Source organism: Lepisma saccharinum, chromosome 16 (genome assembly GCF_977018435.1).
Source record: "Lepisma saccharinum chromosome 16, izLepSacc3.1, whole genome shotgun sequence".
Classification (NCBI taxonomy): domain Eukaryota; kingdom Metazoa; phylum Arthropoda; class Insecta; order Zygentoma; family Lepismatidae; genus Lepisma; species Lepisma saccharinum.
This window is the reverse complement of record NC_139244.1, coordinates 48,050,581-48,066,303: the sequence shown is the minus strand read 5'-3', so window position 1 is coordinate 48,066,303 and position 15,723 is coordinate 48,050,581. Positions and strand designations below refer to the sequence as shown.

The 15,723-nt window shown below is 39.1% G+C and overlaps 1 protein-coding gene across 2 annotated transcripts in view; it reads left to right on the top strand.

Moving 5' to 3' along the window:
* The first annotated feature begins 3,626 nt into the window (after window positions 1-3,626).
* The window catches only part of LOC146000471 (uncharacterized), a 59,213-nt gene continuing 47,116 nt past the window's right edge, over window positions 3,627-15,723 (top strand). For both annotated transcript variants that reach the window (XM_083138133.1, XM_083138132.1), the window contains exon 1: window positions 3,627-3,795. In XM_083138133.1, coding sequence (XP_082994259.1) covers window positions 3,695-3,795 — 101 coding nt within the window. In that variant the 5' untranslated portion in view covers window positions 3,627-3,694. The remainder of the gene's footprint in view (window positions 3,796-15,723) is intronic.

Here is a 15,723-nt window from a genome sequence, read left to right as displayed (position 1 = left end):
ATACGCTGACGATTTTTGCTTCTACAATAGCACACCAGATGCCACTAGAGGCATCTTAGACCTACGCAAATTTATCATTCAATTACGTGATCAATTAGCGTTCCGCGGCTTATCATTTTCCCCGGAGAAATCACAGATCATTATTTTCAATCCGTATACGCTTACCCGCTATCCCAATACGTTACCTCATTTACATCAAATTCCGGTGGTCCAAACCTGTAAATACTTAGGTATCCATTTCGACCGTAAATTAACTTGGCAACCGCATCTTCAATACTTGCACACAAGAGGGAAAAAATTGATCAACATTTTGAAAGGGCTTGCCACTACCAAATGGGGGGGCCACCCCTCCATTATGCTATTATTTTATAAGAATTGCTTTCGCTCACTTTTTGACTATTCGGCACCCATATTGGGAGGGATGCCTGATCGCTGGCTCCAAAAAATGGATATCTTACAACGTCAGGCACTCCGCCTTTGCCTCGGATTAATGGCATCCAGTCCCAATGTAAGCGTTTACGGAGAAAGTACTGAACCGCCGCTCTCATTCCGATATCAATACAATACCACGAAATACATATTGAAAACATGGGAACGGCACTCTCATCCCTTCAATACCGAGTTCGCTATTCAACGCCAACTGGCAGCAAATTTCACTCTCGATCGCCCTCGCCCTCGGCTTTTCTTTTTATCTTGTTATAATATTGATCGCGACGCCTACCATCTCAGCTTTACATTTACATCCCCTTTGATATACACTTTACCAATACTCACCGCCCCTCTCCCCAATATTAACTTTACTGATTTCGGTCGACACGAATACTACAAAGAACTCTGGCCCGACCATACTTTTATCTACACAGACGGGTCCAAGAATGCCGACCGCGTTGGATGTGCCTTCTATGTCCCTCAATACAATGTTGTCCGACAATTCTCATTATCATCAGAAGCGTCTATTTACTCGGCAGAGTGCTATGCCATTTATCAGGCCTTGATCTATGCCCGTGAAGCACAATACACGCACACTTTAATTCTCACAGATGCCCTCAGCGTATTACTCACGATCGCTCGTTGTGGTAAGGATGCTTACCGGTTGCAACTCTTTCCCGTTTTAATTTTACAAGAGTATTTTCACCTCCAAAACAAAGCCCAACGCGTACAGTTTACCTATGTCAAAGCTCATAGCAATCTTAATCCCCATCAAGACCTTGTGGATCATTATGCCAAAACAGCTGTGGACGTCCCCCTCCCCTCCCCTATACGACTTGCCTATACTGATCTTCTCCCACGGGTCAAAAAAAAAATTCACTCTCAGTGGGAAAATTGGGTCCACGACGCCGTGGCAAAAACCACTACTTACAAATGGTTCTATGATAAACTCCCTATTCGACCCTGGTTTCATCATTTAAAAATGCCTCGTGAAGTGATCACCTGTATCCTACGCCTTAGAACGGGACACGTGACCACAAACGAACATCTGGCACGAATACATCAAACTCCTTCCCCCAATTGTACATGCGGAGAACATAAACAAACCCCCACCCACTTATTTTTCCAATGCCCGCTATGGAACACCCAACGACAGGCACTCCTCCACAGACTCCGTCGACAAAAGGTTGCTTTCCCCTTCTCCTTGCCCACTCTACTTTCATCTCCTTCCCCCTCTATAATGTGGATTCTCTATGGATTTACCCGACAGTGCGACCTTCGCTTTTGACTCCATCCCTCATCCTTACTGTATTATAGTGACAGTGAAGTGAAGTGTGAACCAATATAAGCTGCTCGTCAAGTCAACCTTGCAGCAGGTTTTATGTATCAATCCGCGCGAGAACTGAGCTCAGAATCTTCCGTGCCAGTCTTTCCTCAACCGCCGAGCTGCTTACATCGCAGACACTGAGAAAATCCACAGTATTGCCAACCGCACAACACATCAAAACCCGCATGCATGTCAAGTGGAATGTATTTTTGCTTCTCTTTGTCTCCTGAAACATAAAATTTTAAAAGTACTTTCTGCGCATAGATTATTTAATAAATGTGTCATTACTTAATATAAATGCGAAATATCTTCGAAACATGAGAGCGTGTGTGTATATTTCGAGCACGCAAAAATAAAAATGAACAAAGATAAAAGTAAACAACGATAGGCCCTCTTGAATTTAATGACAATTTTTTTTTTTTTGGTTTAGAAAGAAATACATTTATGAAAAACGTGGTTGCTTCGTCCGCAATACATCCGTTCCTGTAAGACACACGCAATTCAAGTTATACCACCAAAAAAACATGATTTGTTATTGGTGATATATACAATCAGGTGCATTGTCTGTCGCTATTACTCTGGTTTCAATTTATGAATCACTTCACTAAACCAGGATTCAAATCTTGGTCTGTCCATTTCTTGCGGATAATCACCCTTCCCTTTCTTTGCGCGGAACAGTAAATATGCACCTTCAACAAAGCTTTCATTGCCGCCAGTGGGTGAAACAATAAGCCTCCCCCTTCCCCTCATCGTTGGTTTCTTCAGCCCTGGCGTGGTTTTGCATGCTGGTATCCTTCCATGTTTTATTCCCCCTTCCCCCACCCACCGAGTTGAAGGACGTCTCGTCCAAATAATAAACATGTTTCTTCTCACTGCGATATCTTTTAATACCGCGGAGATTCTTTTGTCGTCAAAAAACAAACAATCGTTTCCTCTTGCTAAACTCAAACAGCAAATCATTCAACACCCGTGATACAATTCGTGCGCACATTGACGGCAAATCACCTCACGCCCTGTTTTACTTTGATCTTGTTGCCGCAAGGAGGATTATGCATTCAAAACAACTTGCTTGTCTTTGAAGAAAATTTCCCTTCGGACGAAGTCCAAAATAACATTAGGGTAAAACCGCGCGCTGAACAGTAGATTCAGCCATTCTCGCCGCTCTACAATAAACATAGGGTTAAAAGAGTGGGATGTGCAACACTGGTATCGCCGATTGCACGCGTTCTGCAACGCATTCAGTCTCGCTCGACTCGCTCTAAAGTTTCAGTGTCTCTTCAACGCACTACACATTGCAGTTGGCGAATCTACGGTTCTAAGTTCGTCTGCACAGTGATTGCAACCAATTAAGTCCATACCTGCTAATGGATGTACTATTTTGTCTGTATATTACAAATTAAATAACTGTTTTCTTGCAAGTATGCAGTTGTGTCGGAATAGAACCCGTCTCAGTGGAACTATGTTCTTGCGCGCACGTTTGGAACTACATATGCGAAAACCTGCTGCAAGGTTGACTTGACGAGCAGCTTAGTGCAGTTTATATTAGTGCGCGAACTTTTAGCCCTCAATGTTCTCAGACCGTTGCCCAAGACTGCTACCATTCCAGCGGTGAGGGGCATGAAGAAGAAGAAGAAGAAGATGGGGTGGGCAGTCTTACGCATCCACTTTGACGCATCTTTGAGCCCCGGGGTCATGTCCACGTAGTTCAGTCACAGATTGTTCAGTTGGTAACTTGGTACAACCAAGGGACCAAAATAGTTAGAATATCACCGATAGATGGCACGGCAGTCTGTAAAACGAGCGTTGCAAATCCTGATTCAAAATTTGGTACTCAATCCCGCTCAATCCATTCCATCAACCGATCTGCAGCTATATTGTAAACCCGCAAGTGGTTAATTGTAGGAGTTTTGTGGATTTTGGATTTTTTTTCTACACGGGATGAGTCTGACTTACCTGCAAAGTAGGAAGTGTGCCGTCACTGGATGTGGAAACACATATCCAACGGTGAAACTTTTCCGCTTCCCTCGGAGTTTGAAACGGTAAGTAGACAAATTGCAATTATTTTGAAATTTAAAATGTCAAGTTACAATGTTACAATAGAGTTCGAGTTATTTTAGTGTTATTTCAGTACTGCCCCAGACAAGAGAGGGGAATAAAATCATTGTCACATACCAGTATATAATTGACGTCAGATACGTATAAATATAAATAAGCTAAGCTGTAGTACAGCGCCTAGAATAATATAGTGTGGAAAACGGCATGCTTCTGCGCTCTCTGGCTGGTTCCACTCGAAAATGATCCGCTAGTGCGCTGGTGTTGACCCCGGTGCTTGGTGTTCGACTGCTTATAATGGAAGTAAATGGAGTTTTCGCTGCAACGTCTGATTCTTTTACATGAAGCATTTCTATGAATGTGATAATTGCTATGATATTTGGTACAGTGGTCGCGAAGATATTAACGAACATTCTAAAGATATACACACTGAAGCATTTGTATTTTTGATATTTACTGTCTCTTTTCTTCCGCTTTAAACTAATCGCGGCGATGATGATAATGATGATTGCATGAAACGACAAGGGGAACCCCACAAAACTTTCTTAGTGCCATCGACATGAGTGTAAGGCAACTTTCAAACCAATGGGACAAGCGACACGGGATGTTCACACTGCCACACTAGTGACACACATTTCCAGACTGTAAAATAGCATTCATTGCACATGAGGGTCCAAACAGCAAACGACACGTTCATATGGCGTATTGTTACTTCGGTCGGAAAGCTCCTTAAAGGAAGTGTGCTGAGACCGAAGTGACGTGCTACAGGGGGAGTTCCCAACTAAGTGATAAGCGACATGGTGCCTTCAGTCTATTAGCAAGCGTTGCTTGCGAACAACAGATAGGCGACACGATAAACCGCACATTACAACAACAGATCTAGGTGACATGATAAGCCTAACGTGTCGCTTCTGCGTTGCTCAAACTGGGCCATTTCCTCAATAGCTTGCAACATGTTGCCGTGGTTTGTTGTTCGCGCATACGCGATGCAATGAGTGTCTTGCTTTAGTGAGATTGCGCACCCAAGCGGCACGCGACACTTATCGCTTGAGGATTTCACCAACCGAACGCTGACCTGTGCTTCCCATCATGCCGCTACGATGTGAAATGTTGCTCTTGATTGGCTCCTTTCCAAGCAACATGTGTTACTTCGGTATGAAAGTTGCCTTGGACCGAATGACCCGTGTCGCTTTGGTGTGAAATCCTCGTATCGTTTGTCGCGTGTCGCTTTGGTGTGAAATCTCCTTGAGGAAACGGTGCAGTCAGAGCTTTTGTCCCCACGGTTCGATAGGCTGCATTGATTTCAGACTGCTTGCTTTCAAGCAACATTTGTGGTTTGTCGCCTCGGTATGAAATATCTCTCAGGATACTATTTATATTCTAATAACATAGAAAAATAAACTCCAATACACCGTCCAAGACCTGACGTCCGGAATCACATTGCGATGTTTCTTCTTGTGTTACGCATACTATTGATTTATTCATTTTATTTTACTTTTCTTTCCAAATTAATGCCATTTCGTGACTGCAAATCACTCCACAAATATAACTGTTTCCATCAATTCACTTACCGCCTTTCTAGAGAAACAAATCTACACAATATATTCCAAAAACTAACTAAGCCGCTTTACTTTCATAACAAAATTAGCACCTGGGTCGATCGCACTGCCATCTACTTGTCATCGTCTCGGGGAACCAGTTTCTTGGGTTGTTTTCCACACTATGTTATTCAAGGTGCTGTAGCTGTAGTGAAAGAGATGTTAGAGTACAAATACAATCAACATATTCTAGTTCTTTTTTTCCCCTAGAATTCCAAGAAATTATTGTTCTAGTAACGTTTTCACTTCGAAAAAGTTATTCGCTCATTCGAGAAGAGACACTATCATCTACAAGAAATTTAACATTTGAAAAAATATACTTAGGTTCTACGGCTTTTCTGTATTATATATAGCCTAAATTAAAAAAAAAAAAGTAACAATAAGGAAAATATACTGAAGCTAGTATTCTCACTTAATTTTGGTAGTAGTGCTTTCCACCTGTTCAATGAACACTGATTTTTTGTAGTGAAAAATGTCGAAGAGTCAGCGAAATTTACTTTCAGGGTGTGTAATTGATTTGGTAAAAATCTGATATTCCCCGGACACCTATAACTTCTTCGTTTTGTCAATTTTTGACATTTGTACTTACCTATCTGCTTCGCGGAACATTCTTTAATGTCTATTCACGTTGATCAAAGTAATTGCAATTTTTTTTAAAAAAAAGTGTTTTTGTAACTGAAGAACGTACATTTCCGCAAATGGTTTGGGGGGCCTATGTGTCAATGGTTCGTGGGGCTATGTGAGAATGGTGTGTGGGGCTACGCATATTTTTTTCGAAACCAATTTTTAACTATTGTAACCTATACGTGACGCTACCTAACCTAACCTTACGGAAATGGTTCGTGGGACTATAAGTCAGTGGTTGAATTTCCACTATGAAACATTCCCACATCACACAAAACACCTTCCAGATGTTAGACAATGCTACAGGAACTTATTACCGTAAGTAGTTTCTTCTGTAAAAATGAATAAATCTGTCCGGGGAATATCAGATTAGTACCATTGATTTAAAGCCATGTATCATGGTTCCCTAAATGTCTATACCTAAAGATCAGCTAATTCTCTTGATACGTGCAGAAGTATTTAAAATGCACAGGAATTATAGTTCTATTTTTTCTCCGATTTTTACAGGTTTGATGAAGTTTGCGAAAGGTCCTAAAGTTAAAAAGGACCTAACCCATGCATACATGTGGTCTGTGCATTTTTCAAGTAGAATGTTTTGCAGCGAAAAACGGGAGAAGCTCACCCCACTTGCTGTGCCATCTATCATGTCACAATCTGAGGAGAACCTAAGTTTTAATTCTAGTGAGGCATTGACTTCTCATTCACCATGTCTAGAAGTAGATGAGCAAGTGATTGTTACAGAAAATGTTACTCTTGATGTTTCCCATGTTCACAACCATAATTACTCTTCACCATTCCTTTCTCCACCTCCAAGCGACCCCACACAACCTCAGAGTACCTCTACACCAGAGCTAAAACTTTTGTCTTCCATTAACCTATTTTCCTCACCACAGCCAGGCACATCACAACCACAACTTAGCATTATCCAGTCCCCAATTCCTCATGCCAACTGTTCCATAAAACCAAAATGTTCCGTTGAACTGTTCACCTCTCCACAGGCAAATATTTCAACATCAAGTGTCAGCTTTGAGTCTTTGGCTGAAACTTCCAGAGACACCGTATGCATTTCTGATGAAGCATCTTGGCTCAGTCTTAATGCTTCCCAGAAGCCTGCAAGAAAAAGGAAATCACTTTTGGGTTTAATTAATTCTACCAGATATTGTCAATTGACACCAAAAAAAAAAAAAAAAGATTTTGTTGAAGTTTCTTTCAAAGAAAGAGAGAACTATATCTCGATTGAAAAAGCAAAACTAGGCAACATCATTGACTTTGGAAGAGTTGTGTGATAACCACACAGACTCGGTGAAGTTGGTGGAAACTTTTTCAAAATCAATGTCATTGTCTTCTGCCATATTTCTTGCAGGACACATGCGTTGTTCCAAGTTGAAACCAAAGAGTAGAAGATGGACACTTGATGAGAAATTATTAGCTCTTTCCCTTTATAAGCGTTCTCCCAAGTGTTACTCCATCCTTAGTACCATGTTTGCCCTACCCAACAGGCATACTCCGGTTAACCTGCTGAATGCCTTCCCTTTCCACACTGGAATCAATGAGCGCATTTACAGATTAATTTCTCATTCCCTCAAGTCCAAGAATGCATGTTTGATGAAATGTCAATCCGGGAGCATGTGCAATATGATTCATCCTTGGACCGAATCATTGGATATGAGGACCTGGGTTCTGGTCGCACAGATCGTGTGGCAAACCATGCTCTTGTATTCATGGTTAAGGGTTTGAAAAGTAAGTGGAAACAACCTCTTGCTTTCTATTTCAGCCATGGTAGCGTGGAATCGGGTACCCTAGCCGATCTCCTGAAGGAAGTTTTGTCTACCTTCCAGAATATAGGCCTTCACGTTGTAGCAACAGTATGTGATATGGGTGCTAACAATGTGAAAGCCCTAAAAGATTTAGGTTCCACTTGGAATGATCCCTATTTTCATTTCAACGGGCATAAAATAGTCACAATGTATGACCATCCGCATTTATTGAAATGTACGAGGAACATGCTGTACAGGCATGATGTAAGAGTTGAGGTGAAAGTAGGTGATCATTTAATGGTGAAAAGAGCTAGCTGGGATCACATTCGGCAGCTCCATGATCGAGATTTGAAGGTGGCAACAAGTGGTTACCAGCGGCTACATAAATTAACATCTGCACACATGGACCCCACCTTTCAGAAGGCTATGAAAGTCAACCTTGCGGCACAAGTTATGAGCCATACAGTGGCTGCAAACCTAAACGCTGATAGCATACATCCTTGTGTCCTATCGGATAGTGCACATCCTGCCGGGTAAAGGAAAGTTAACTGTTGAATTCAGGCATATTCAACATGTTATCCCACTAAGGTAATAGAGCTTGTTAGTTTATTAGTTCATCAGGAAGCAATGTGCTTGTCAGTTCCATAGGAAAGTGGCCTTATCCTCTCTTGAATCGGTTAATTAGTAACAAGTTCTTAATTCTTGTTCATGGGAATTGTGAAATAGTGTGTTCAAATTGCGATAATTTGTTTTTCGTTCTTTCGAAGCAACTGCATGAACACAGCATATTGTGATTTATTCCTAAGTATCTGTTGTTCATGGAAAATGTAAAATAGTGTGTTCAAACTGCAATATATATATATATTTTCTTGAAGTCAACACAAACATAAGATGTGATTAATTCCTCATTATGTATTGTACGTTGCAAATATTTTATAAACTGTATCAAAATGATATTTAGCCGTTCATATTATTACTATATAACTTTCACCCATTTTATTTACGTACTGTTTAGCCTTTCTAATTTTTCCATTTTGTGTGTGGGTGTGTGCGTGCGTGCAAGCATGCGTGTGCGCACATGTATTGACAGATTTTATTCATGACGACGGTCAACCAAACAGCAGTTTTGCTCATAATAGAACTTCATATGGTATTTCAGTTTCATAAAGGTAACACGATTAAGTAGCTAGGCATGTCAGGTTTAGTGCTGTTAGCATGTATCTTCAAGTTGCTATAGTTGTCGCTAGCTGCTTGTATCTTGACATTTAAGTAAAACACGCTTTACATGAAACGTTTCAATCTTTATAAAGGTTTTTCTTCAGACTAAGAACCTCACAAAAAAAAAGTATTTGGAGACCCTGATATAGGGTTCAACGTTGTGTGTGAAGTATTTTTTTTATGGAAATAGTTTCATAAAGGCATTTAAAGTGTCAGTTTATAATTACACTGCAGGTTATACAGGTGATATAGTGTGCAAGTACAAAACAAAACGGTATCAGTTTGTTACATCGGAGACACTTTAAAATCGGATATTTTGTGTTTCGTATGGTTCGTACTTACCAATTGTGTATTGCGGAACATATTTGAAGGTGCCATTAAGGTTTTCACATGATTAGAAAAAAAATTTACACTAAAATAAGCCATTTCTCTAAGTGTTACGAAACGCATGTCATGGTGCGAGCCCCAAAAACCATTTGGGATCGTATAACCATCCACGAGTAGCCCCACGGACTATTCACAGAAGGTTAGGTTAGGCAAACATAGTTAAAAAACGGCGTGGTTATGTTTTCGCTGAAATTGAAGCAACTGGAATTGATTTCCGGCTGAAATAGATTGAAAGATGAAAGAAAATACCTCGAAGAACTTCGACAATGCTACAGAAACAGATTTCAGTAAGTAGTTTCTCCTGTAAATTTGAAGAAAAGTCTCTCCGATATAACGAACTCTTACCAACAAAACTAAGGACCTAAATTAAACAATTCCTTTAAAAATGAGAAAGGTTTAATAAAATTATTTATAAACAGTGTGCCTGGTATTATGTATATACTCTATATTGTATTATCTTTGCAGCCCACTATACAATTACTGTGAATGTATTTTTGTTTGCATGGAGAAATTGCATTGTGCGTGAAAATTGCTATCTTTCCCCAATTAAGAGAAACTCTATAACCAATATATACGAGAATAGCTGAATTATTAGTTGCAAATAGGAAACAACTATGTTTCAAAATTATTGCATTATAAAGTACAGGTTTTCTTATAAAAATTTCGAATCCATATTCTTTTTATAAAATTGTTTTGTCGCTAACTCGATTAAGGAGGTGCAAGGAGAAAAACAGAATATTCTATATATTGGTTGTGAATTTTTTTCTAATTGAAAATGTTCGAATTTCTTGCAAGGGGTAATTTCTCCATACTATAAAAAAAAATACGTCATTTACAGTAATGCTACAATCTACTGCAAGGATAATACAAAGTTAGCAACACTAGCGATCTACCTAAATCGAAAATTTACAAAGTTGGCAACACTAGCGAGCTACCTAAATCTAGAGAATTTGTAAACTGGATGGCTACACTGCCAGCAGCAACTGCAAGTAGTTCCGTTGGTACAACCAGTTAGCGCCACTTGCAGACAAGATTTAGTTCAGCTGTTTAACACGGCTCTTTCCAATCTTTCCCTTAGGGGATATATGATCTGTGCTTAAAGTAAATTATGAGTAAATTCAAACTGAAGACGAAAATGTTTCCATTTAGAATTAAAGACAATTTACTAGGTAGAAAATGTGCAGTCAAAGGATGCGCAAGTGTTTACCCTTCTGCAAGGGTTTACAGATTTCCTAGACGTTATTCGAGGTAAGCTGTTGGCAAAATAAAATACGTTTGAGGTTTAGTGTCCACTCTCAGTAAAGGAATAATAAAAGTACAGTTGATAGAAGATGTTACTTGTGTTGTATAAAAATGATTTTATGTTTAGAGTGAATATTATTAAAAATCGAAAGAACGCAAATGTAGCGGCAACTTTTCATGCGTTTCTTTTTTGGAAAAAAAAAAAACAACTGAAATTTTGGCTTTTTTTTCAATTGCCGCTAGCTAACCTATTTGGTAAAACTTCGGTATGGTCCCAACACCTCTCACTCGTTTATTTAGTCATTTTTAACATTCGTACTTCCCTATTCTGCATTGCGAAAGATTCTTCAAGGTGGTATTTTGATTTTTTCACGAAAATAATTTCAATTTGTGACGAGTAATTATTGTTCTTCCTTTTTTCGCTTCCGTAAGACAATATGCCGAGACAGCTTGACTAGCGTGGTAGATCATCAGTGGGTATGCATTGTTTCCAACCTTGTCAACCGAAAAATCCCCATGAACTATTCACGGATAGCCCCAAGAACCATGCACGGATAGCCGCACAAACCGAAAAATCCCCACGAACCATGCACGCGTAGCCACAGAAACCATTCACGGATAGCCGCACAAACCATGCATGGCAAGGTTAGGTTCGGTTAGGTTAGGCAAACAGTTAAAATTGTCATCTTGCAAAAAAACGGCGTGGTTGGAAACACTGACAGGGAGTTACGTCATCAAACATTCACAACATTTGGTTCACATAGTGCAAGGAAATAAACGCAATGGAAATTGTACGTGGGAGAGATATTTCTGTTGAAAAATACATGATTTCCAGGTGAAATAGATTCCACGATGAAAGAAAGTACCTCCACGAACTTCTAAATGCTACAGAAACTCATTTCCGTAAGTAGTTTCTTGTGTAAAAATGAAGAAATCCGTTGGGACCATATCAAAGTTTTACCACCTAGGTATTTCACTTGCATAGTGTCAGTTATGGGCTTAGAGGTTCGTAATGTCATATTTTGAAACTGGGCTAAATGATTTTATATGGTGTAGCAGCCAGACGACACATTTTGGCCATTTCTTCTGCAGGGTATTCGAAAAGTCACACGACCGAGACTGAACTAACCAAATCATTCCATCCAACAGAAATTGCCATAAGTATTGAATACATAAGTAATGATTTGGGTGCGATAAAAACATGGTGTGATGCAAATGGCCTTCAAATTAATGCTAATTAGTTATGTTATACATTTATTGGAACTCGAAATGCTATTGGTTTGGTCGAGCACACTAATACAAAAATTAAAATAAATGATGATGTCTTACCTTGAGCTCAAGTAGTTAAAAGTCTTGGACTAATATTTGACACTCGTCTATCATGGGATGAGCATATTAGCCGCAAAATCAATAAATTATTTGGAACACTTAGTCTTGTTTAAATTTAACAAACTATTATCTTCAGAAATGAAGCAGCGATTAGTTGAAACACTTATATATCCACATCTCTACTATTGTGACGTAATGTACTCTGGTAGAATAAATAAAACTTTACAAGCAAAAATGCCAAAATGCGCATGCGGTTCATATTTTGCATCCCGAGGCATGAACATATTTTCCATAAATAATAAGAATATCCTCAATATGTACCCTAGGCAACTACTGCATACATATTGCCTTATAAATAAAATTATTACATCTTGCAAGCCGTCGTATCTGGCAGACATGTTGATCCCTCGCACCAGTATTCACAGCCACCATACAAGAAACAATTTCAAATTTAACCTTCCACTGTGCAACACACAGGCATATCAGTCGTCGTTTTCATATTTTGCTGCAAAAATATGGAGTGCCCTACCTAAGAGCATGTCGAGCATATCTAAAATAGAATCTTTCCGAAATGAAGTAAAGAATTTTCTTTTGTCAGAGCAGAGATTGTGTTCAAATACTATGATGTAACTTGTATGTTGCGGTGGGTCAGTCAGTAACGCATCTGACTACCATGCTAAAAGTCCCGGGTTCGATCCCCGGCCGGTTCAAATCTGGGAACTTTTCTAACAATGGAAGCGGCCCCGGCGCCCTCTCAGCGTCGAATAACATGGGTACCTGGGGGGTAAAGGTTGTCATGGGTGTGATGCTGATCACATCACCCCCACTCCCGACCGGATCAAGAAAGTGTGTGGGGCGTTACTTCCACACCCCCTATACGCCTTCATGGCATGGTGCTATTTATTGGAACGACTGAAGATGACCGGACCCCTCTCCAAAAAAAAAAAAAACGGAGGAGGAAAAACCGATTTGTCCGGTTATGTGGAATTGAATGTAAGGAGGGAATTTTTCAATTAAAAGTGTACTTAAATATAACTAATATAACCTAACCTAACCTAACTGAATGGTTTGTGGGGCTATCGTGAATAGTTCTAACCTTGAAGGCATATCTGAGACACATGCATGCTCCCACAACACTCCTTGTTATTTATCACCGAACAGGGGTGTAAACACTGGCTTCGCGAACTGCCTAGGGAAGTATTGAACGCAAACGAGCAAGGCACACGCATTCACAACGCGGACGCAAAGGAGCAAATCTGCAGTGTTGTTAACCTCCATCTCTTACCACCCAAAGGAAAGAAGGACGGGAAGTAGATTCTAGCCTAAAACATTAAAAAAGTAAATGATTCTCTGCATGAATGTTCAGTTTGGAGAAAAAGTTCCAAAGGTGTAAAAAATATTTGTACGAAGTAAAGAAAAGCATGGATAAAAGACAGATGTCGAGTCGCTTGCAAAAATTTCAATGGTTTCTGTGAGTATGTATGGAATTGTCAAAACAATAAATCTTTATGCATCCTATACATAGGCCTAACAGACGATTTATGGTGTTATTTATGGCATATTCATAAAAAAGTATGTTTTTCAAAACTACGAAGTGTACTGACCACATTTTTCATGTCAGAGGACAGTGCCAGGTGTGTCTGACATCTGGCTATGTTATGTGACCAATGCCCAGATGAAAAAAAATATTTGAAATCTATCCTACAAAAAACTAACCTACGTTGGTACCCTTGACCCTCTATACACCCTAGAGAAAGTGAAATATCATGCATGATTTATGAATTTTGTTATTTATGAACATTTTCAGTTGAATTTTGCTCTGGGAAATGTTATTGTGAAGTAAAGTAAGTACGTCTGTTATCTTAGCATGTTACTTTACTGTGAAGCAGAACAGCTCGAAGGCTTCACACAAGTGAATATGGCACCCAAAACGACATTTCACAACAGCAGCTATAATTTTACGTGGTTGGTACTGATAGTTACTTTCGACGTGTTCTCTTGCTATTTTAGTGTGCATGCAAACAGTTTTTATTAACAAAAAGCAGCCAACATACTCTGTAATTACAGGTTTTTACTTGCACGGACTATAGTTTGGGATCAAATATCTCCGTTATTTGTGTTTCCCTAACGCTGAAACCAGTTTTATATTAAATAAAACATTGAAATCTGTAGATTAAACACAAATTCAACATAATTCTCGAGTGGGTACAGTGGTCAACTTCTCCCTTCCCCCTACCTGTACTATAGAATGAATAAAAATTTAACGTTCTTTTGCCAATTTCATAAATACCCACAGAGACCATCCACACACTGATGTTTTGCAAGCGACTCTCTTTCTTTTATCCATGTTTTTCTTCATACAAAAAACAATATACACCTTAGTAACTTTTCTGCATACTGAACATTCTTGCAGAGAATCACTTTCTTCTTGATGTTTTAAAAATATACACATAGTAATACACAATACCCAATGCAAGGTTCATGTGTCGATCGCTTTTTGTATGAAAGTTATGTACGTTCAAAGTCTCGGTTGCATGACTTTTTGAACACCCTGTAGTTATTTGTTTTTGCTGTCCGTGAATTTGTGTATGTGCCTACCCAATGCATAGTGGTAAGACTGGTATCTTGTAATCAACGGATACTGGGTCTGATCCTCAGTAGAGACATGTGGCATTATGATTCGGATCCCATTTTATAACTGTAGGACCAGTCCTGATTAGCCTATTAAAATCATTACTATTCATAATTTGTATGCGGAACTAGATGTTCATATACTCCATTAAATAATTAAGATCAGTATGCCGCTACAAGGGAGATTTAGATCTCAATGTAACTTATAATTTCGAATACTGTTGTTGGAAAATGGCTGTATTTTTGATTGAATGTCATACATATAAAAGAACGAACATCCCTGATGGCAGAAAGTAATGTTTCCACCTTGTAATCAATGGGTTCCAAAGACAATCCTCAATAGAGGCACAATGGTGCAGGTCCCATTTTAAGCTATAGATTAAATGAGCATATCTCAGCATAAAGTGGACTTAAACAAAATTTTACTGACAGAAAACCAGATTTAGAAAAAACCTTTTTTTTCGGTCATTTTTGGCCAACTTTTTTTTTTCCAACCATTTCCAACTCTACACCTACCCACTTCTTTGTTTCGGTGGTGATCCAATTTCCCATGTTTAAGTATACTTAATTTCAATCCTTTCATTACGAAAAATGTTAATAAATAGTAACATATGGTCGTAACTATAGGCAACCAAGTAGTCTGACGTTCCCACTTCAAACCCTAGTTCCAGCTCCAATTAGTCTAACTGCATAAAAGTGAATGTACACAAACTTTTGACAACCTACTTTTAGTTCGGCTTTATACACATTCAGAATTGGTACCCTTGACAGTCTGTAGCCCTTCGAGAGATTGAAATATTGGTAACGGTTCCGATTGTTTTATGTTTTTTTTCTAATTCTCCTAGCAGAAAGACTAATTATTGTAGAATTTTGGGAATTATTGTCACATGAAATTTGAACCTCCCGTAAAGTAATGAGCACTATTTGGATTTCGAAAAAGTTATTTATGTTGGAAAAAGAAACTTTAAAATTATCTTACACAAACACTCCCCATGGACAGGGCATTCTCCGTTGATAGAAGCGACAATAAGGATCTTAGACTAGTGGAAATGAATGTAGAAGTAATTTAGAACCTTTTTTTTAGATAGCATTTATAGATATTATATCAATGCTAAGAGATATAAACCTG